Source organism: Agelaius phoeniceus, chromosome 38 (genome assembly GCF_051311805.1).
Source record: "Agelaius phoeniceus isolate bAgePho1 chromosome 38, bAgePho1.hap1, whole genome shotgun sequence".
Lineage (NCBI taxonomy): Eukaryota > Metazoa > Chordata > Aves > Passeriformes > Icteridae > Agelaius > Agelaius phoeniceus.
The window spans coordinates 59,523-79,595 of NC_135304.1; the positions used below are offsets into that span (position 1 = coordinate 59,523).

Consider the following 20,073-nt stretch of genomic DNA (forward strand, 5'->3'; position numbering starts at 1 on the left):
TCCCAGTTCCCCTTCCCAGTTCCCTCCCAGTCCCCCCCAGTCCCTCCCAGTTGCCCCCAGTCCCTCCCAGTTCCCTTTCTCAGTCCCTCCCAGTCCCTCCCAGTTCCTCCCAGTTCCCCTTCCCAGTCCCTCCCAGTTGCCCCAAATCCCCCCCAGTTTCCTCCCAGTCCCTCCCAGTTGCCCCCAATCTCTCCCAGTTCCCTCCCAGTTCCCCCCCCAGTCGCTCCCAGTCCCTCCCAGTTCCCTCCCAGTTGCCCCCATTTCCCTTTCTCAATCCCTCCCAGTTCTTCCCAGTCCCTCCCAGTTCCCCCCCAGTCTCACCCAGTCCCTCCCAGTTCCTCCCATTTCCCCCCAATTCCTCCCAGTCCCTCCCAGTTGCCCCCAGTCCCTCCCAGTTCCCTCCCAGTTGCCCCAATTCCCCCCCAGTCCCTCCCAGTCCCTCCCAGTTCCCCCCCAGTCCCCCCCAGTCCCTCCCAATTGCCCCCAGTCCCTCCCAGTTCCCCTTCCCAGTTTCCTCCCAGTCCCCCCCAGTCCCTCCCAGTCCCCCCCAGTTGCCCCCAGTCCCTCCCAGTTCCCTCCCAGTTGCCCCAATTCCCCCCCAGTCCCTCCCAGTTCCCCTTCCCAGTTCCCCCCCAGTCTCACCCAGTCCCTCCCAGTCCCTCCCAGTCCCTCCCAGTGCCCCCCAGTCCCTCCCAGTCCCTCCCAGTTCCCCCCCAGTCCTTCCCAGTCCCTCCCAGTCCCTCCCAGTTCCCCCCCAGTCCCCCCAGTCCCCCCCAGTCCCTCCCAGTCCCTCCCAGTCCCTCCCAGTTCCCCCTCACTCCCTCCCAGTTCCCCCCCAGTCCCCCCCAGTCCCTCCCAGTTCCCCCCCAGTCCCTCCCAGTCCCTCCCAGTCCCCCCCAGTCCCTCCCAGTCCCTCCCAGTCCCTCCCAGTTCCCCCTCACTCCCTCCCAGTTCCTCCCAGTCTCCCCCAGTGCCCCCCAGTTCCCTCTCAGTGCCCCCCACTCCCTCCCAGTCCCCCCCAGTCCCTCCCAGTGACCCCAGTCCGGAGGTGACGTCCCCGCCACCTTTGGGTGCTTCCGGCCGGAAGAGGCCTCGGGGGCACCCAGAGATTTTTGGGGGGCGGCTCCGGGGGGGTTTTGGGGGGTCCCAGAGGGGATTTTGGGGGGTCCCAGGGGTTTTTTTGGGATCCCCGGGAGGATTTTGGGGGTTCCCAGGCAGATTTTGGGGGGGTCCTGTGGGGTTTTTTGGGTTCCCAGGGGGAATTTTGGGGCTCCCAGGGATTTTTGGGGTTCCCAAGGCGGTTTTGGGGTTCCCAGGGATTTTTGGGGGTTCCCAGAGCAGTTTTGGGGGTTCCCAGGGATTTTTGGGGTTTTAGGAATTTTTTGGGGGGGTCCCAAAAATCTGGGGATGAGCCGGGGGGGGCGACAGGGGGGGGACAACGTCCCCTCGGAGCTGCTGGGGGAGCAGGAGAACCTGAGGATCTTCGAGGTGCTGGGCAGGAAATGCGTGGTGAGGAACTGGGGGGAACTGGGAGGGACTGGGAGGGACTGGGGGGAACTGGGAGGGACTGGGAGGGACTGGGAGGGAATTGGGGGGGACTGGGAGGGACTGGGAGGGAACTGGGAGAGACTGGGGGGCACTGGGAGGGGATTGGGGGAGTTGGGGGGGACTGGGAGAGGATTGGGAGGGAACTGGGAGGGAACTGGGGGGACTGGGAGGGAACTGGGAGGGAATTGGGAGGGACTGGGAGAGACTGGGAGGGACCGGGGGGGGACTGGGGGTGAATTGGGAGAGACTGGGAGGGGACTGGGGGGAACTGGGAGGGAATTGGGGGGGAACTGGGAAAGGACTGGGTGGGACTGGGAGGGGATTGGGAGGGACTGGGAGGGACTGGGGGGAACTGGGGGGACTGGGAGGCACTGGGGTGAACTGGGAGGGACTGGGAGGGAACTGGGAAAGGACTGGGAGGGACTGGGAGGGGATTGGGGGGCACTGGGAGGGGATTGGGGGAGTTGGGGGGGACTGGGTGGGACTGGGAGGGAACTGGGAGGGAATTGGGGAGGACTGGGTGGGAATTGGGGGGACTGGGAGGGACCTGGGAAAGGACTGGGGGGAACTGGGAGGGACTGGGAGGGAATGGGAGGAACTGGGAGGGAACTGGGAAAGGACTGGGAGGGACTGGGGGGAACTGGGAGGGACTGGGAGGGGATTGGGGGGGACTGGGAGGGACTGGGGGAACTGGGAGGGGATTGGGGGGACTGGGGGGGACTGGGAGGGACTGGGAGGGGATCTCGGGGCACTGGGAGGGAACTGGGGGGAACTGGGAGGGAACTGGGGGGGACTGGGAGGGACTGGGAGAGAATTGGGAGGCACTGGGAGGGGCTGGGAGGGAATTGGGGGGACTGGGAGGGACTGGGAGGGGATCTCAGGGGACTGGGAGAGAATTGGGAGGCACTGGGAGGAACTGGGAGGGAACTGGGGGGACTGGGAGGGAACTGGGAGGGGATTGGGGGGAACTGGGTGGCACTGGGGGGGTTTAAGGGGGATTTGGGGCAGATTTAGGGTGGGATGGGGAAGATTTTGGGGGGTTTGGGGGGGAGTTTGGGGGACTGGGAGGAAATGGGGGGACTGGGAAGGGGGAAATGGGGGTTGAGGGCATTTCTTGGCTGGATTTTGGGGTGTCTGGGCTGGATTTTGGGGGTACCAGGTTGGATTTTGGGCTCTCTTTTGGGGTTTTGGGGCAGCCTTGGGGGATTTTGGGGTCCCTGGGCTGGATTTTAGGATCTCTTGGCTGGATTTTAGGGTCTCGGGGATGGATTTTGAATTCTCTGGGACGGATTTTGGGGGTACCAGGTTGGATTTTGGGTTCTCTGGTGGGGTTTCAGTGCAGCCTTGGGGGATTTTGGGTTCTCGGGGGCCATTTTGGGGTCCCTGGGCTGGATTTTAGGGTCTCGGGGATGGATTTTGGGGTCTCTGGGCTGGATTTTGGGGTCTCTGGGCTGGATTTTGGGCTCTCTGGGCTGGATTTTGGGGGTACCAGGCTGGATTTTGGGGTGTCTGGATTGGATTTTGGGCTCTCTTTTGGGGTTTCAGTGCAGCCTTGGGGCATTTTGAGCTTCCCAGGTTGAATTTCGGGGTGCCCCATGTCCCCCCCCCCGTGTCCCCCCCGCAGACCCTGGTGACCGCCGTGGTCCAGCTGGTGGTGGCCGAGCCGGGGGGGTCCCTGGGGGGGTCCCGGGGGGTCCCGGGGGGGTCCCGGGGGGCTCCTGGAGCCTCCGGGGCTGCGGCGTCGCCTGCCTGGTCCGGGACAGCCCCCGGCGCTCCTACTTCATCCGCATCTTCCGCCTGCCCGTGAGTCTGGGCACCCCAAAACCCCTCGGGGGGGACCCCAAAATCTCGGGGGGGACCCCAAAATCCATGAGGGGGACCCCAAAAATTCTGGGGGGGTCCCTAAAGTCCTTGGGGAATTGCTAAAACCCAAGGGGAATGGGTTCAGGACAATGCTGGTGCTTCCACTTCATCATCCTCTGTTTATTTGAAGGTGGGTCCCAAATTTTGGGGGGCACCCCAAAATCACAGACGGGTCCTAAAATCTTGGGAGGTTCCCAAAATCTGTGAGGGGGACCCCAAAATTCTGGGGGGGTCCTTAAAGTCCTTGGGGAATTGCTAAAACCCAAAAGAATGGGTTCAGGACAATGCTGGTGCTTCCACTTCATCATCCTCTGTTTATTTGAGGGGGGTCCCAAATTTTGGGGGGCACACCAAAATCACAGAGGGGTCCCAAAATGCATGAGGGGGACCCCAAAATTCTGGGGGGGGGTCCCTAAAACCCAAGGGGGTGGGTCCAAGACAGCCCCTGATGGTTCCACTTCATCATTCTCCATTTATTTGAGGGGGGGGTCCCAAATTTTGGGGGGGACCCCAAAATCCCAGAGGGGTCCTAAAATCTTGGGGGGGGTCCTAAAATTCTGGGGGGGGTCCCCAAAATCCTGGGGGAATCCCCAAAATCCTGGGATGGGGGGAGATCAAGAGGATTGGGATTGAGTGGGGGTCCTTGAGGGGTTTTTGTGGGTCCCTGAGGGGTTTTGGGGTGGATGGGGGGAGATCAAGAGGATTGGGATTGAGTGGGGGTCCCTGAGGGGTTTTGGGGGTCCCTGAGGGGTTTTTGGGGTCCCTGAGGGGTTTTGGGGTCCCTGAGGGGTTTTTGTGGTCCCTGAGGGGTTTTGGGGGTCCCTGAGGGGTTTTGGGGGTCCCTGACCCCAAATTTGCCCCCCCAGGCCGGGGAGCTGTGGTGGGAGCAGGAGCTGCAGGGGGGGATGGGCTACAAGACCCCCACCCCCTTTTTCCACACCTTCGTCAGCCACGTGAGTGGGCGGGGCTTGGGGGCGTGGCCAAGGGAGGGCGTGGTGGGGGCGTGGCTAAATTTGGGTGGGGTCAGTGGGTGGGGCTGGAGGTGGCCACAGATGAGGAGGGAGGAGCCATTATGGGTGTGGTCAAGGGGGAGGGGCTTAAACGGGCGGGGCTTTGGGGCGGGGTGAATTTGGTGTGGGGGCGTGGTCTCGATAAAGTGGGTGTGGTCAGATATTATGGGTGTGGTCATCTTGAGGTAGGTGTGACCTGTTTGCAATGGGGTGTGGCCATATAAGGGAAATGGGCGTGGCTATCAGTGGGCGTGGTCTTTTATAGGCAGGTATGACCACAGCATGACCAAATAAGGGAAATGGGCGTGGCTGTGGTGCTTGATGGGTGTGGCCAATTGATAAACGCCCTATAAGGGAAAGTGGGTGTGGTTTGGCCAAAAGTGGGTGTGGCTCTGGGTAAGTGGGCGTGGCCTGGCTGCCCACGGCCGCTCCTGATTGGCTCAGGAGGGGTGGGCGGGGCTGAACTTCGCCTCTGAGGCCGAGGCTGCGACGTTCGAGGGCCGAGTCCAGGAGAGGCTGCGGCGGCGGCAGCAGCGGGCGGTGAGAGACCCCTCCCCAAAATACATCTGGAACCCCAAAAATGCACCTGGGGAACCCAAAATGCACCTGGGGACCCCAAAATGCACCCGGGACACCCAAAATGCACCTGGGAACCCCAAAATTGCACCTGGGACCCCCCAAAATGCACCTGGGGCGCTTCAAAATCCATGTGGGGAGCCCCAAAATGCACCTGGGACTTCCTAAAATGCACCTGGGGACATCCAAAATCCACGTGGGGAGCCCCAAAATGCACCTGGGGACCCCCAAAATGTACCTGGGGACATCCAAAATGCACCCGGGGACCCCAAAATGCGCCTCGGGAGCGTCAAAATCCATGTGGGGAGCCCCAAAATCCACCTGGGAACCTCCAAAATGCATCTGGGGAGCCCAGAATGCACCTGGGAACATCAAAATCCATGTGGGGAGCCCCAAAATGCACCTGGGAACCTCCAAAATCCATGTGGGAACCCCCAAAATGCATCTGGGGCGCTTCAAAATCCATGTGGGGAGCCCAAAATGCACCTGGGACTTCCTAAAATGCACCTGGCGAGCCCCAAATAGACCTGGGAATGGCCAAAATGCACCTGGGGAGCTTCAAAACGCACCTGGGGACCCCCAAAATCTACCTGGGAACCTTAAAATGCACCTGGGGACACCCACAATGCACCTGGGACTTCCTAAAATGCACCTGGGAACCCCCAAAATCCACCTGGGAACCCCCAAAATGCACCTGGGCATCCCAAAACCCACCTGGGGACCCCCCCAAATCCACCTGGCATCCCAAAATGCACCTGAGGACCCCAAAACTGCACCAGAACCCCCCCAAATCCCCTCAGGATGCCCCAAAATCCTCCCGGGACCCCCCCCAAACCGCCCCTCCCCCCCCTCTGACCCCCCCTTTTCTCCCCCACAGAGAAGCAGCCGCTGCCCCCTCCCCCACCCCCCGGCCATGGTGAGTCCTGACCCCCCCGGGGGCCATTTGGGGCCATTTTGGGGCCATTTTGGGCGATTTTGGGCCATTTTGGGGTCATTTGGGGGGGTCCTCACCCCCACTGACCCTCCCTGTGCCCCCCCAGAGCGGCGGGGGAGCCTCCCCAGGACCCCCAACCCTGAGGGTGAGTGGGGAGGGGGGTCCTGACCCATTTTTGGGGGGTTCTGCCCCATTTTGGGGGGTTCTGCCCCATTTTGGGGGTGTTCTGTCCCATTTGGGGGGGTCCTGCCCCATTTTTGGGGGGTTCTGTCCCATTTTGGGGGGTCCTGCCCCATTTTGGGGGGTCCTGCCCCATTTTGGGGGGGGTTCTGCCTCATTTTGGGGGGGTTCTGTCCCATTTTGGGGGGTTCTGCCCCATTTTGGGGTGTTCTGCCTCATTTGGGGGGGTCCTGCCCCATTTTGGGGAGTCCTGCCTCATTTTTGGGGGTTCTGTCCCATTTTGGGGGGTTCTGCCCCATTTTGGGGGGTCTGCCCCATTTTGGTGGGTCCTGCCCCATTTTTGGGGGGTTCTGTCCCATTTTGGGGGGGTCCTGCCCCATTTTGGGGGGTTCTGTCCCATTTTGGGGGTCCTGCCCATTTTGGGGTGTTCTGTCCCATTTTGGGGTGTTCTGCCTCATTTGGGGGGGTCCTGCCCATTTTGGGGGGTTCTGTCCCATTTTGGGGGGTCCTGTCCCATTTTGGGGGGTTCTGTCCCATTTTGGGGGGTTCTGCCCTATTAAAGGGGCTTAGGAGGGCCCAGAAGGGAATTTGGGGGAAATTTGGGGGGTTCTGGGGTGATTTTGGGGTCTCTGGGGTTGGTTTGGGGTCTTTGGGGCAGGTTTGGGGTCTCTGGGGGAAAATTTGGAGTTTCTGGGGTGGTTTTGGGTCTTTGGGGGGGGGTCTCTGGGGCAATTTTGGGGTCTCTGGGGAGGGATTTTGGGGTTTCTGGGGTGGTTTGGGTGGGGATTTTGGGGTCTCAATTTTGGGGTCTCTGGGTGGTTTTGGGGAGGAATTTTGGGGTTTCTGGGGTGGTTTTGGGTGGGGATTTTGGATCTCTGGGGAGGAATTTTGGGGTTTCTGGGTGGTTTGGGGGAGATTTTGGGGTCTTTGGGGCAGGTTTGGGGTATCTGGGGGGGATTTTGGGGTTTCTGGGGTGGTTTTGGATGGGGATTTTGGGGTCTCTGGGGAGGAATTTTGGGTCTCTGGGTGGTTTTGGGGGGGAATTTTGGGGTTTTCTGGGTGGTTTGGGGGGGAATTTTGGGGTCTCTGGGGGCAAATTTTGGGGTCACTGGGGAGGCATTTTGGGGTCTCTGGGGTAGTTTTGGATCTTTGAGGGGGCTCTGGGTGGTTTGGGAGGGATTTTGGGGTCTCTGGGGGGAATTTTGGGGTCTCTGGGATGGTTTTGGGGGGGATTTTGGGGTCCCTGGGAGGATTTTGGGTCTCTGGGTGGGAATTTTGGGGTCTCTGGGGGGAATTTTGGTGGTCTCTGGGTGGTTTTGGGGGGGAATTTTGGGGTTTCTGGGTGGTTTGGGGGGGAATTTTGGGGTCTCTGGGGGAATTTTGGGGTCTCTGGGTGGTTTTGGGGGGGAATTTTGGGGTCTCTGGGTGGTTTGGGGAGGGATTTTGGGGTCTCTGGGTAGGAACTTTGGGGTCTCTGGGGTCTTTCGGGGTTCTCCCCATAACGAGGTGGGGGGGGGGGTCCCCATAACGATTTTTCCCCCCCCCAGGCCCCCCCATCCCGGCCGTGCCCATCCCCAACCCCGACATCACCCCCAGCCGGTACCGGGGGCTGCCCAGCCCCCCCTCGGGCCCCTCCCCCACCTCGGGCCCCTCCCCCACCTCGGGACCCCCCCCCGGCGAGCACAAAAAGGGGGGGAGGGGGCGCAAGAAAATCTCCAAGGCCGATATCGGGGTCCCCTCCGGCTTCAAGTGGGTCTGGGGGGGGATTTTGGGGCTGGGGGCTTGGAGGGGTTTGGGGTGGGGGGCGTTTGGGGGGGTTTGGGGTCTCTGGGATTTGAGGTGGGGGGGATTTGGGGGTCTCTGGGGGGATTTTGGGGCTGGGGGATTTGGGGGCTGTGGGGTTGGGTTTTGGGGGGGTTTTGGGGGGTTTTGGGAGGGATTTGGGGCTGGGGGATTTGGGGTCTCTGGGGGGGATTTTGGGGCTGGGGGAATTTGGGTTCTGAGAGGGATTTTGGGGTCTCTGGGGGGGATTTTGGGGCTGGGGGATTTGGGTTCTGGGAGGGATTTTGGGGTCTCTGGGGAAGATTTGGGGGCTGGGGAATTTGGGGTCTCTGGGGGGGATTTTGGGGCTGGGGGATTTGGGGGATGGGGGGTTGGGTTTTGGGGGGTTTTGGGGGAGTTTTGGGGGGGTTTTGGGGGCTTTGGGAGGGATTTGGGGCTGGGGGATTTGGGGGCTGTGGGGTTGGGGTTTTGGGGGGGTTTTGGGGTCTCTGGGGGGGATTTTGGGGCTGGGGGGATTTGGGAGTTGTGGGGTTGGGTTTTGGGGGATTTGGGGAGGGTTTGAGGGGCTTTGGGGTCTTTGGGAGGGATTTGGGGTCTCTGGGGCGGATTTTGGGGCTGGGGGAATTTTGGGGCTGTGGGGTTGGGGTTTTGGGGGGGTTTGGAGTCTTTGGGAGGGATTTGGGGGTCTCTGGGCGGATTTTGGGGCTGGGGGGATTTGGGGGCTGTGGGGTTGGGGTTTTGGGGGGGTTTGGGGTTTTGGAGGGAATTGGGGTCTCTGGGGGAATTTGGGGTCTCTGGGGCGGATTTTGGGGCTGGGGGAATTTGGGTTCTGAGAGGGATTTTGGGGTCTCTGGGGAAGATTTGGGGCTGGGGGATTTGGGGTCTCTGGGGGCGATTTTGGGGTCTCTGGGGCGGATTTTGGGGTTGGGGTTTTGGGGGGTTTGGGGTTTCTGGGGGGGATTTTGGGGTCTCTGGGGGGGATTTTAGGGTGGGGGGCTTTGGGTTCTGAGAGGGATTTGGGGCTGGGGGATTTTGGGGCTGTGGGGGGGAATTTGGGGTCTCTGGGGGGGATTTTGGGGTCTGGGGGGGATTTTGGAGCTGGGGGATTTGGGGTCTGTGGGAGGGATTTGGGGGGAGTTTCAGGGCCTGGGGGTTTTGGGGTCCCTGGGGGGGATTTGGGGGGGCACAGGGTGGCTGTAGGGTGTGGGGGGGTTTTGGGGGAGGTTTGGGGGGATTTGGGGTTTTTGGGGGGGTTTTGGGGGGGGTCTCCAGGGGGTTTGGGGGGGTCTCCAGGGGGTTTTGGGGTCTGTGGGGTTCAGGGGGGCGGGGTCTCACCTCTGACCCCTCCCCTCCCCCCCAGGCACGTCAGTCACGTCGGGTGGGACCCCAGTGGTGGCTTTGATGTAGGTGACACCCCCGGGGCCGTGTCCCCCCCCGTGTCCCCCGTGGTTGGTGACGCTGACCCTGGGGGTGACACTGACCCCTCAGTGTGTGACACTGACCCAGCTGGGGTCCCCGTGGGGTGACAGTGACCCCTCAGTGTGACACTGACCCCTCAGCGTGTGACATTGACCCCTCAGTGTGGCACTGACCCCTCAGTGTGGCACTGACCCAGCTGGGGTCCCCGTGGGGTGACAGGGACCCTGTGGGGGGTGACATTGACCCCTCAGTGTGTGACACTGACCCCTCAGCGTGTCCCCGTCCCTGTCCCTGCCCCTGTCCCCATCCCTGTCCCTTGTCCCTGTCCCCATCCCTGTCCCCGTTCCCTGTCCCCTGTCCTTGCCATTGTCCCCTGTCCCTGTCCCTGTCCCCGTCCCCGTCCTTGTCCCCATCCCTGTCCCTGTCCCCGTTTCCTGTCCCTGTCCCCATCCCTGTCCCTTGTCCCTGTCCCTGTCCCCGTCCCCTGTCCCCTGTCCCGTGTCCCCCGTCCCCTGTCCCCGTCCCTGTCCCTGTCCCTGTCCCGTGTCCCCTGTCCCCTGTCCCTGTCCCTATCCCTGTCCCCAGCTGGCCACCCTGGAACCTGCCCTGTGGTCACTCCTGTCCCATGGGGTGACACTGACCCCTCAATGTGTGACACTGACCCCTCAGAGTGTCCCTGTCCCTGTCCCTGTCCCCAGCTGGCAGCTGGGGTCCCCATGGGGTGTCACTGACCCCTCAATGTGTGTCACTGACCCTTCAGTGTGACACTGACCCCTCAGTGTGTGACACTGACCCCTCAATGTGTGACACTGACCCCTCAATGTGTGACACTGACCCCTCAGCGTGTCCCTGTCCCTGTCCCTGTCCCCAGCTGGCCGCCCTGGACCCCGCCCTGCGCTCGCTCTTCGCCCAGGCCGGGGTCAGCGAGCGCCACTTGGCCGACGCCGAGACCTCGCGGCTGATCCACGACTTCATCGAGCGCCAGGGGGGCTGCAGGCCGTGCGCGAGGAGATGGGCAGGCAGGGTGGGCACACACCTGGGGACACACCTGGGGACAGCTGGGGACAGCTGGGGACACCTGGGAACAGCCACAGGGGGCTGCAGGCCGTGCGCGAGGAGATGGGCAGGCAGGGTGGGCACACACCTGGGGACACACCTGGGGACAGCTGGGGACACCTGGGGACAGCTGGGGACACACCTGGGGACAGCCACAGGGGGCTGCAGGCCGTGCGCGAGGAGATGGGCAGGCAGGGTGGGCACACACCTGGGGACACACCTGGGGACAGCTGGGGACAGCTGGGCACACCTGGGGACAGCTGGGGACACACCTGGGGACACCTGGGGACACCTGGGGACACACCTGGGGACAGCTGGGGACACCTGGGGACAGCCACAGGGGGCTGCAGGCCATGCGCGAGGAGATGGGCAGGCAGGGTGGGCACACCTGGGGACACCTGGGGACAGCTGGGCACACCTGGGACAGCTGGGGACACACCTGGGGACACACCTGGGGACAGCTGGGGACACACCTGGGGACACACCTGGGGACAGCTGGGCACACCTGGGGACAGCTGGGGACACACCTGGGGACACACCTGGGGACCACCCTGGGGACACACCTGGGGACAGCTGGGAGGGACCTGGACACGGCCATGAGGCACCTGGCACACCTGGGGACAGCTGGGGACAGCCACAGGGTGCTGCAGGCCGTGCACGAGGAGATGGGCAGGCAGGGTGGGCACACCTGGGAAGGACCTGGGCACACCTGGGGACACCTGGGGACAGTTGGGAACACCTGGGAGGGACCTGGGGACAGCTGGGGGCAGCTGGGAGTAGGGCAGAGGACACATGGAGAGACCTGGGCACACCTGGGGACAGCTGGGAGGGACCTGGGAGGGACACGGAGACACCTGGGGATACCTGGGCACACCTGGGATGGGGCTGAGACACCTGGGGGCACCTGGGCACATCTGGGAGGCACCTGGGGACACGTGGGGACACCTGGACAGGACCTGGGGACACCTGAGCGGGACCTGGGCACACCTGGACAGGACCTGGGCACACCTGAGTGGGACCTGGGCACACCTGGGGACACCTGGGCACACCTGGGGGCACCTGGGGGTGGGGCTGGGCACACCTGGGGGGTACCTGGGGACCCTCCGAGGGTCTCCGTGCCCCCCTGTGCCCCCTCTGACCCCGCCCCCTTCTCTCTCTCTCCCCTCCCCCAGGGCCGCCCCCTCCCCCCCCGGGCCGCGGCAGCCCCGCCCCCCCTCCCCCCGCCCCTCCCCCCTCCTCCGAGGCCCCGCCCCTCCCCCGCGAGGCTCCGCCCTCTCCGGAGCGGCCGCTCCTCCCCCTCCCCCTCCTCCGCCGCCCCCTCCCCCCTCCGGGGGCGCCCCCCCCGCGACCCCCCCGGGCCGGGGGGCGCTGCTGGACCAGATCCGCCAGGGGGTGACGCTCAACAAGGTGGGGACCCCAGAAATGGGGCGTGGGGACACCAAAAACGGGGGGTGGGACACCAAAATTGGGGGGGTGGGAGCCTAAAAATGGGGGGAGCCCCAAAAAGGAGGGTAGGAACCCCAAAAAGGGATGGGACCCCAAAATGGGGGTGGGACCCCAAAATGGGGGGGTGGGATGCTCTGTGAGGGGGGAGGGGGCTCCAGGGGGGGCTCCCGTGACCTATGGGGGACCCCATGGGATGGGGGAGGGGCTGTTCCATGCCCGTTTTTTTGGGTGGGTGGTCCCGTTATCATTTCTTGGGTGGGGGGGGTCCTGCCTGACCTCTCCCCGTGCCCCCCCTCCCCTTCCAGACCCCTGAGACCCCGAGGTGGGCGCGGGTCCCGGCGCTGGGGGCTCGTGGGGGCCCTGATGACGTGATGCAGAAACGAAGCCGCGTCATCCATTCCTCGGGTGAGACCCCTCCCCAAAAAACCCCCCCGAAACCCCCAAAACCCCCCCCAAAAACCCCCCCTGACCCCCATTTTTCACCCCTCCCCAGATGAAGGCACGGCCAGCGAGGAGGAGGAAGATGATGATGAATGGACGATTGAGACCCCTCCCCATCCCCCTCTCCCCCCCCGCTTCTAAGGACGCCTCCAGACCCAAATGGCCCCCCCCCACCCCTCCCCCAGCTCGGGGGGGGAGGGGCCCCGGTTTTTCCTCCCCCCCCCCCCCTTTTCCATCCCATCCCAATTTCCCCCCACCCCAACCCCGCAGGTACCAAATAAACGCAGGAGTCACGTGACCAGTCGCCTCGTTAATTAATTGATTAATTACCGTTTAATGAGCCCGGCTCGAGGAGGGGAAGCGGGATGGAGCGGCTCGGGGAGAGGCTCCAGGGAATCCCGCGCTTCCCGCGGCTCCAAACCAGGAAAACCGCGGGGAAAATGGGGAAAAACGGCGGAATTCGGGATCGGCGCCGGGCGCGGGGAATGCTGGGAGCGGTATGCAAATGAGACAGCGCAGCGGCCAATGGAAATCGCTCAATTCGTGCCAGTATGTAAATGAGGCCTCGCGGGTGCTGCTGGGAGTGATATGCAAATCTACCCACGGGGCGACCAATGGCGGGATCAGATATTATGCAAATGAAGCGGCGCGGCGACCATAGAGAACGGGCGGGTAGCTGTCAGTATGCAAATAAATCACGTCGCCAGCCAATGGAAGGCGAGCGGCCAGCTGTCAGTATGCAAATCAGCTTTAGATTCAGCCAATAGACGCTGGGCGCGGGCGGAGGAAGCCCCGCCCCTCGCGCTGCCCGCCGGGCGGAAGCGTCGCCAGAAAAAAAAAGGGAAAAGGCGGAAAAAGACAAAAAAAAGCGGCGGCGGCTGAAAATGGCGGAAAATTTAAAAGGTGGCGCGAGCGGGGCGGGCCCGAGGGGTCTCCGAGGGAGCGTGAGGGGGAAATCAGGGGCGGGGGGGGGGGCTCTGAGGGGACGGCGCCGCTTCCGCGCGCGGCCGTTGGCGCCTGAGGGGACGGGGGAGGGAAAAGTGGCGGGAACGCGCTGAGGGGGGGGAGGGGAGCGTGTGAGGGGACGGGGGGGGGGGCGCTGTCCTGTCCCCAAATTCCGCCCCCCAGTGTCCCCTCACCCACCCGGTGTCCACCCCCCCGGAGTGCCCCGTGTCGTCGCTGTCGTGTGGTCGCGACAGAGCGAGCGGTGTGGGCGGGCCCGGGGTGGGGGGGGCTGTGTGAGGTGAGGGGGGGGGCTGTGGTGTCACCTGTCCCCTCACGGCCCCCCCCTTGGTGTGTCCCCTCCCCTCGGTGACACCTGCAAGGGTGCTCCATGTGCTGCCTGTCGCGACAGAGCGAGCGGTGCAGGAGGGTCTGTGGGAGCTGTGTGAGGTTGGGGGGGGGGTCTGCGGTGTCACCTGTCCCCTCACGTTGTCCCCGGGTGTGTCCCCACCCTTCGGTGACACCCGCAGGGTGCTCCGTGTGCTGCCTGTCGCGACAGAGCGAGCGGTGCGGGCTGGTCAGGGCAGGGTTGGGCGGGCCCGGGGGGGGGTCTGTGGTGTCACCTGTCCCCTCACGTTGTCCCCCGGTGTGTCCCCCACCCCTCGGTGACACCCGCAGAGTGCTCCGTGTGCTGCCTGTCGCCGTGGTCGCAGCTGCAGGAGCTGTGCCGGCTGCAGCGCGTGCGGTGCCGCGCCCTCGGCGTCACCCGCCGCAACCTCGCCGACTTCGAGGTGGAGCTGCTGTGCGACTACCGGAGAGTGCGGGTGAGGGCCGCGGGACCCCCGAACCGGACCCCTGAACCGGGACCCCACAGAGAGCGGGACCCCCGAACTGAGACCCCTGAACTGGGACCCCACAGAGAGCAGGACCCCCGAAATGGGACCCCACAGAGAGCAGGACCCCCGAACTGGGACCCCCTAACTGGGACCCCACAGACAGCAGGGCCCTTGAACTGGGATCCCACAGAGAGCAGGACCCCCGAACTGGGACCCCCAAACCGGGGCCCCACAGACACCAGGACCCCCAAACTGGGAGCCCCGAACTGGGACCCCCTCACACAGCGGGACCCCCGAACCGGGACCCCAACAGACACCAGGAACTCACCCAGGGCTCCCTAACTGGGACCCCCACAGACAGCAGGACCCCCAAACTGGGACCCCCTCACAGACACAGGGACCCCTTCAGGGACCCCCAACCGGGACCCCTGAATTAGGAACTGACCTGGGAACCCCAAACTGGGAAGTGACCCCCCAAGAACCTCTGACCCTGTCAGGCCCCAAAGGGTCCCTGGACATTGGGGTCACTCCAGGACTGTCCTGACCTTGTGAGACCCCAAGGAATCCCCACTCTGGGGTCACTCCAGGACCCCCGAGATCTCAGGAGACCCTCAGAGTCCCTCATGTTCCTGGCTCCCTCCTGGCCTTGTGAGACCCCAAAGAATCCCCACACTGGGGTCACTCCAGAATGCCCCAGACCCCTGGGTGCCCCCAGACCCTGAACTCCCCCAGATTCCTGTGTCCTTCCTGACCCTGTGAGACCCCACAGTGTCTCCAGACATTGGGGTCTCTCCAGAACCCCCCAGGTCTCATGAGACCCTCGGAGTCCCCCATGTTCCTGGGTCCCTCCTGACCCTGTGAGACCCCACAGTGTCTCCAGACATTGGGGTCTCTCCAGAACCCCCCTGACCCTATTAGGCCCTACAGGACCCCCACACTGGGGTCACTCCAGGACCCCTGAGACCTTATGAAACCCCACAGTGTCTCCAGACATTGGGGTCACTCCATAACTCCCCATACCTCATGAGACCCTCAGACTCCCCCATGTTCCCATGTCCTTCCTGACCCTGTGAGACCCCACAGTGTCTCCAGACATTGGGGTCACTCCAGAACCTTCCAAGTCCCCGCAGGGGGGATCCCCACAGCCCACCCCCGTACCCCTAACCCCCCATTATCCCCCCCAACCCAGGACGAGGAGTTCTACCTGGTGAAGTGGCGCGGTTACCCCTCCACTGCCAACACCTGGGAGCCGCGCCGCAACCTGCGCTGCCGGGGGCTGCTGCAGCAGCTTCACGCCGACCTGGCCCGAGCGCCGGGCGGGCCGGTGCGGCCGGGGCCCCGCGGGCTCCCCGCCCGCGCCGTGTCCTACCTGGCGCAGAAGGCGGAGCAGCGGCGGGCGCTGCGGCGCTGGGAGCGCCACCTGAACCGCACGCGCAGCCACCGCGGCCGCATCGCCGTGGAGAACGAGGTGGACCTGCACGGGCCGCCCCGCGACTTCGTCTACGTCAACGAGTACAAGGTGGGCGCGGGCGTGGCGCTGACCCCCGTGGCGGCCGGCTGCGAGTGCCGGGACTGCCTGGCCGAGGCCACGCTGGCCGGGGGCTGCTGCCCGGGCGCCTCGCGCAACAGGTTCGCCTACAACGAGGCCGGGCAGGTGCGGATCCGGGCGGGGCTGCCCATCTACGAGTGCAACTCGCGCTGCCGCTGCGGCGCCGAGTGCCCCAACCGTGTGGTGCAGCGCGGCATCCGCTACGACCTGTGCATCTTCCGCACCGGCGACGGGCGCGGCTGGGGCGTGCGCACGCTGCAGCGCATCCGCAAGAACTCCTTCGTCATGGAGTACGTGGGAGAGGTGAGCTCAGGTGGGACAGGTGTGTGACAGGTGTGTGTGACAGTACAGGTGTGATACAGGGGTGTGTGACAGGTGTGTGACACAGGACAGGTGTGTGTGACAGGTGTGACACAGTACAGGTGTGTGTGACAGGGCTGGGGCGTGCGCACGCTGCAGCGCATCCGCAAGAACTCCTTCGTCATGGAGTACGTGGGAGAGGTGAGCACCACAGGTGTGGGACAGGTGTGATACAGGTGTGTGTGACAGTACAGGTGTGATACAGGGGTGTGTGACAGGTGTGGCACAGTACAGGTGTGTGTGACACAGGACAGGTCTGTGTGACACAGGACAGGTCTGTGATACAGGTGTGACAGTACAGGTGTGATACAGGTGTGTGGGACAGGTGTGACACAGGACAGGTGTGTGTGACACAGGACAGGTGTGTGGGACAGGTGTGACACAGGACAGGTGTGTGTGACACAGGACAGGTCTGTGATACAGGTGTGTGTGCACAGTACAGGTGTGTGTGACACAGTACAGGTGTGTGAGACAGGTGTGACAGTACAGGTGTGATACAGGTGTGTGTGACATAGTACAGGTGTGATACAGGTGTGTGCACAGTACAGGTGTGTGTGACACTGTACAGGTGTGATACAGGTGTGATACAGGTGTGTGTGACACTGTACAGGTGTGTGTGACAGGGCTGGGGCGTGCGCACGCTGCAGCGCATCCGCAAGAACTCCTTCGTCATGGAGTACGTGGGAGAGGTGAGCGCCACACGTGTGGGACAGGTGTGTGTGACAGTACAGGTGTGTGGGACAGGTGTGACACAGTACAGGTGTGATACAGGGGTGTGTGACACAGGACAGGTGTGGGACAGGTGTGACACAGTTCAGGTGTGCCCCAGGTATGTGGGGTGGATCAGGTGTGTGCCATGTGGGGCCCCAGGTGTGTGCCAGGTGTTACACGGTGCAGGTGTGAGAAGGTACAGGTGTGCCCAGGTGTGTGACAGGTGTGGTACAGGTGTTCCCCAGGTGTGTGCCAGGTGTGTGCCAGGTGTGCCCAGGTGTGTGACAGGTGTGGTTCAGGTGTGTGACAGGTGTGTGGGGTGGTTCAGATGTTCCCCAGGTGTGTGACAGGTGTGTCCCTGTCCCAGATCATCACCTCGGAGGAGGCGGAGCGCCGGGGACAGGTGTACGACCGCCAGGGCGCCACGTACCTGTTCGACCTGGACTACGTGGAGGACGTGTACACCGTGGACGCCGCCCACTACGGCAACATCTCGCACTTCGTCAACCACAGCGTGAGTGCGGCTTACCTGGGCTCAGGTGTGGCCTTACCTGGGCTTGGGGCGGGCTTATCTGGGCTCAGGTGTGGGTTTACCTGGGCTCAGGTGTGGGTTTAACCTGCCCACAGGTGTGGTTTATCTGCCCACAGATGGGGCCTTACCTCTCTTGTGGGTGGAGCTTCCAGCACCTTTTCCCCCAGCTGTGGGTGGGGCTCACCTGTGTGGGTGGGTCAGGTGCTGTGGGTGTGTCTCACCTGGTTGGGTGTGTCAGGTGCTGTGGGCGGGGCTCACCTGCTGGGTGTGTCTCACCTGTGTGGGTGGGTCAGGTGCTGTGGGTGGGGCTCACCTGGTTGGGTGTGTCAGGTGCTGTGGGTGGGGCTCACCTGCCGGGTGTGTCTCACCTGTGTGGGTGGGTCAGGTGCTGTGGGTGGGGCTCACGTGGTTGGGTGTGTCAGGTGCTGTGGGCGGGGCTCACCTGTTGGGGCGTGGCTCACCCGGGGGGGCGGGGCAGTGTGACCCCAACCTGCAGGTGTACAACGTGTTCATCGAGAACCTGGACCAGCGGCTGCCGCGCATCGCCCTGTTCGCAACCAGGCCCATCCGGGCCGGGGAGGAGCTCACCTTCGACTACAACATGCACGGTACCTGACACACACCTGTACCTGCCACACCTGGCACACACCTGTCACACCTGTCATACACCTGTCCCTGCCACCAGGCCCATCCGGGCCGGGGAGGAGCTCACCTTCGACTACAACATGCACGGTACCTGGCACACACCTGTACCTGTCACACCTGTACCTGTCACACACCTGTCCCTGTCACACCTGTCACACCTGTCCCTGTCACACCTGTCCCTGTCACACCTGTCCCTGTCCCCATTGCCCTGTTCGCAACCAGGCCCATCCGGGCCGGGGAGGAGCTCACCTTCGACTACAACATGCACGGTACCTGACACACACCTGTACCTGCCACACCTGGCACACACCTGTCACACCTGTCATACACCTGTCCCTGCCACCAGGCCCATCCGGGCCGGGGAGGAGCTCACCTTCGACTACAACATGCACGGTACCTGGCACACACCTGTACCTGTCACACCTGTACCTGTCACACACCTGTCCCTGTCACACCTGTCCCTGTCCCCATTGCCCTGTTCGCAACCAGGCCCATCCGGGCTGGGGAGGAGCTCACCTTCGACTACAACATGCACGGTACCTGACACACACCTGTACCTGTCATACACCTGTTACACACCTGTACATGCCCATATCACACACCTGTACCTGCCCTGAAACCCATCCGGGCCGGGGAGGAGCTCACCTTCAACTACAACATGCACGGTACCTGGCACACACCTGTACCTGTCATACACCTGTCACACACCTGTCACACCTGTACCTGTCACACACCTGTCATACACCTGTTACACACCTGTACCTGTCACACACCTGTCCCTGGCCACACCTGGGGGGGGTCAGGGCCACACCTGGGTGGTTCCTGGCCACACCTGGGTGGGTCCCAGGCTGTATCTGGGGCATCCTGGTCACACCTGGGTGGTACCTGAGCACACCTGGGGGGTTCCTGGTCACACCTGGGGGATTCCAGGCTGTACCTGGGTGGGTCCTGGTCACACCTGGGTGGGTCCTGATCACACCTGGGGGAGTCAGAGCCACACCTGGGTGGGTCCTGGTCACACCTGGGGGGTTCCTGGTCACACCTGGGTGGGTCCTGGCCACACCTGGGGGGTTCCTGATCACACCTGGGTGGGTCCTGGTCACACCTGGGCGGGTCCTGGCCACACCTGGGCGGGTCCTGGTCACACCTGGGCGGTACCTGAGCACACCTGGGTGGGTCCTGGCCACACCTGGGCGGTACCTGAGCACACCTGGGTGGTACCTGAGCACACCTGGGTGGGTCCTGGTCACACCTGGGTGGTACCTGAGCACACCTGGGTGGTACCTGAGCACACCTGGGCGGTACCTGAGCGCACCTTTCCCCGCAGTGGACCCCGTGGACGCCGAGAGCACCCGCATGGACTCCAACTTTGGGCTGGTGGGGGGGTCCCTGGGGGGCTCCCCCCGTGCCCGCGGCCGCATCGAGTGCAAGTGCGGGGCGGCCTCGTGCCGCAAGTACCTGTTCTGAAACACCTGGGCCACCGCTGGCCACACCCACCGCACACCTGGGCCACGCCTCCACTGCCGCCCGCAGCGCCCGGGGCGGGGAATGGGGGGGCTGAGGGGATTTGGGGGGTCCAGGTGAGGTTTGGGGGGTCCAGGTGGGGGTTTGGGGGGTCCAGGTGTGCTGTGAGTGCCACACGACGACAACACCTGTGCAGTTGTTGAAGGGGGAATTTTGGGGTGGTCCAGGTGGAGTTTTGGGGCTCCAGGTGAAGTTTGGAGGGTCCAGGTGGGGTTTGGGGGGTCCAGGTGGAGTTTGGGGGGTCCAGGTGGGGTTTGGGGGTTCCAGGTGTGTTTTGGGGATCCAGGTGTGCTGTGAGTGCCACACAATGACAACACCTGTGCAGTTCTTCCAAGGCCGTGCTGGGGGAATTTTGGGGGGTCCAGGTGGGTTTGGGGGCTCCAGGTGGGGTTTGGGGGGGTCCAGGTGGGTTCTGGGGGGCTCTCAGAGTGGTTTCAGGGGAGATTTTGGGGGAATCTTAGGGGTTTTGGGGGCTCCAGGTGTGCTGTGAGTGCCACACGATGACAACACCTGTGCAGTTGTTGAAGGCCGTGCTGGGGGAATTTTGGGGGATCCAGGTGGGGTTTTGGGGGGTCCAGGTGGTGTTTGGGGGATCCAGGTGGGGTTTTGGGGGGTCCAGGTGGAGTTTTGGGGGATCCAGGTGCTTTTTGGGGGGTCCAGGTGTGCTGTGAGTGCCACACGATGACAACACCTGTGCAGTTCTTCCAAGGCCGTGCTGG

General features: G+C 63.5%; 2 protein-coding genes across 2 annotated transcripts; both read left to right on the forward strand.

The window, feature by feature from the left end:
• Nucleotides 1–1,307: 1,307 nt before the first annotated feature.
• LOC129134220 (actin nucleation-promoting factor WAS) lies at nucleotides 1,308–12,396 on the forward strand. The gene is made up of 12 exons (XM_077172416.1): nucleotides 1,308–1,509; nucleotides 3,173–3,351; nucleotides 4,278–4,364; nucleotides 4,866–4,961; nucleotides 5,874–5,913; nucleotides 6,038–6,076; nucleotides 7,659–7,860; nucleotides 9,254–9,296; nucleotides 10,184–10,336; nucleotides 11,541–11,627; nucleotides 12,120–12,219; nucleotides 12,308–12,396. Exons 1-12 carry the CDS (start codon nucleotides 1,503–1,505, stop codon nucleotides 12,394–12,396), a joined length of 1,122 nt encoding a protein of 373 aa, XP_077028531.1. The 5' UTR covers nucleotides 1,308–1,502.
• A 589-nt stretch (nucleotides 12,397–12,985) lies between these two features.
• LOC143692335 (histone-lysine N-methyltransferase SUV39H1-like) lies at nucleotides 12,986–19,365 on the forward strand. The gene is made up of 6 exons (XM_077172520.1): nucleotides 12,986–13,158; nucleotides 13,876–14,021; nucleotides 15,223–15,885; nucleotides 17,021–17,167; nucleotides 17,664–17,793; nucleotides 19,158–19,365. The coding sequence occupies exons 1-6, from the start codon at nucleotides 13,140–13,142 to the stop codon at nucleotides 19,295–19,297; spliced, it is 1,245 nt and encodes a 414-aa protein (XP_077028635.1). The 5' UTR covers nucleotides 12,986–13,139; the 3' UTR covers nucleotides 19,298–19,365.
• The last annotated feature ends 708 nt before the right edge of the window (nucleotides 19,366–20,073 follow it).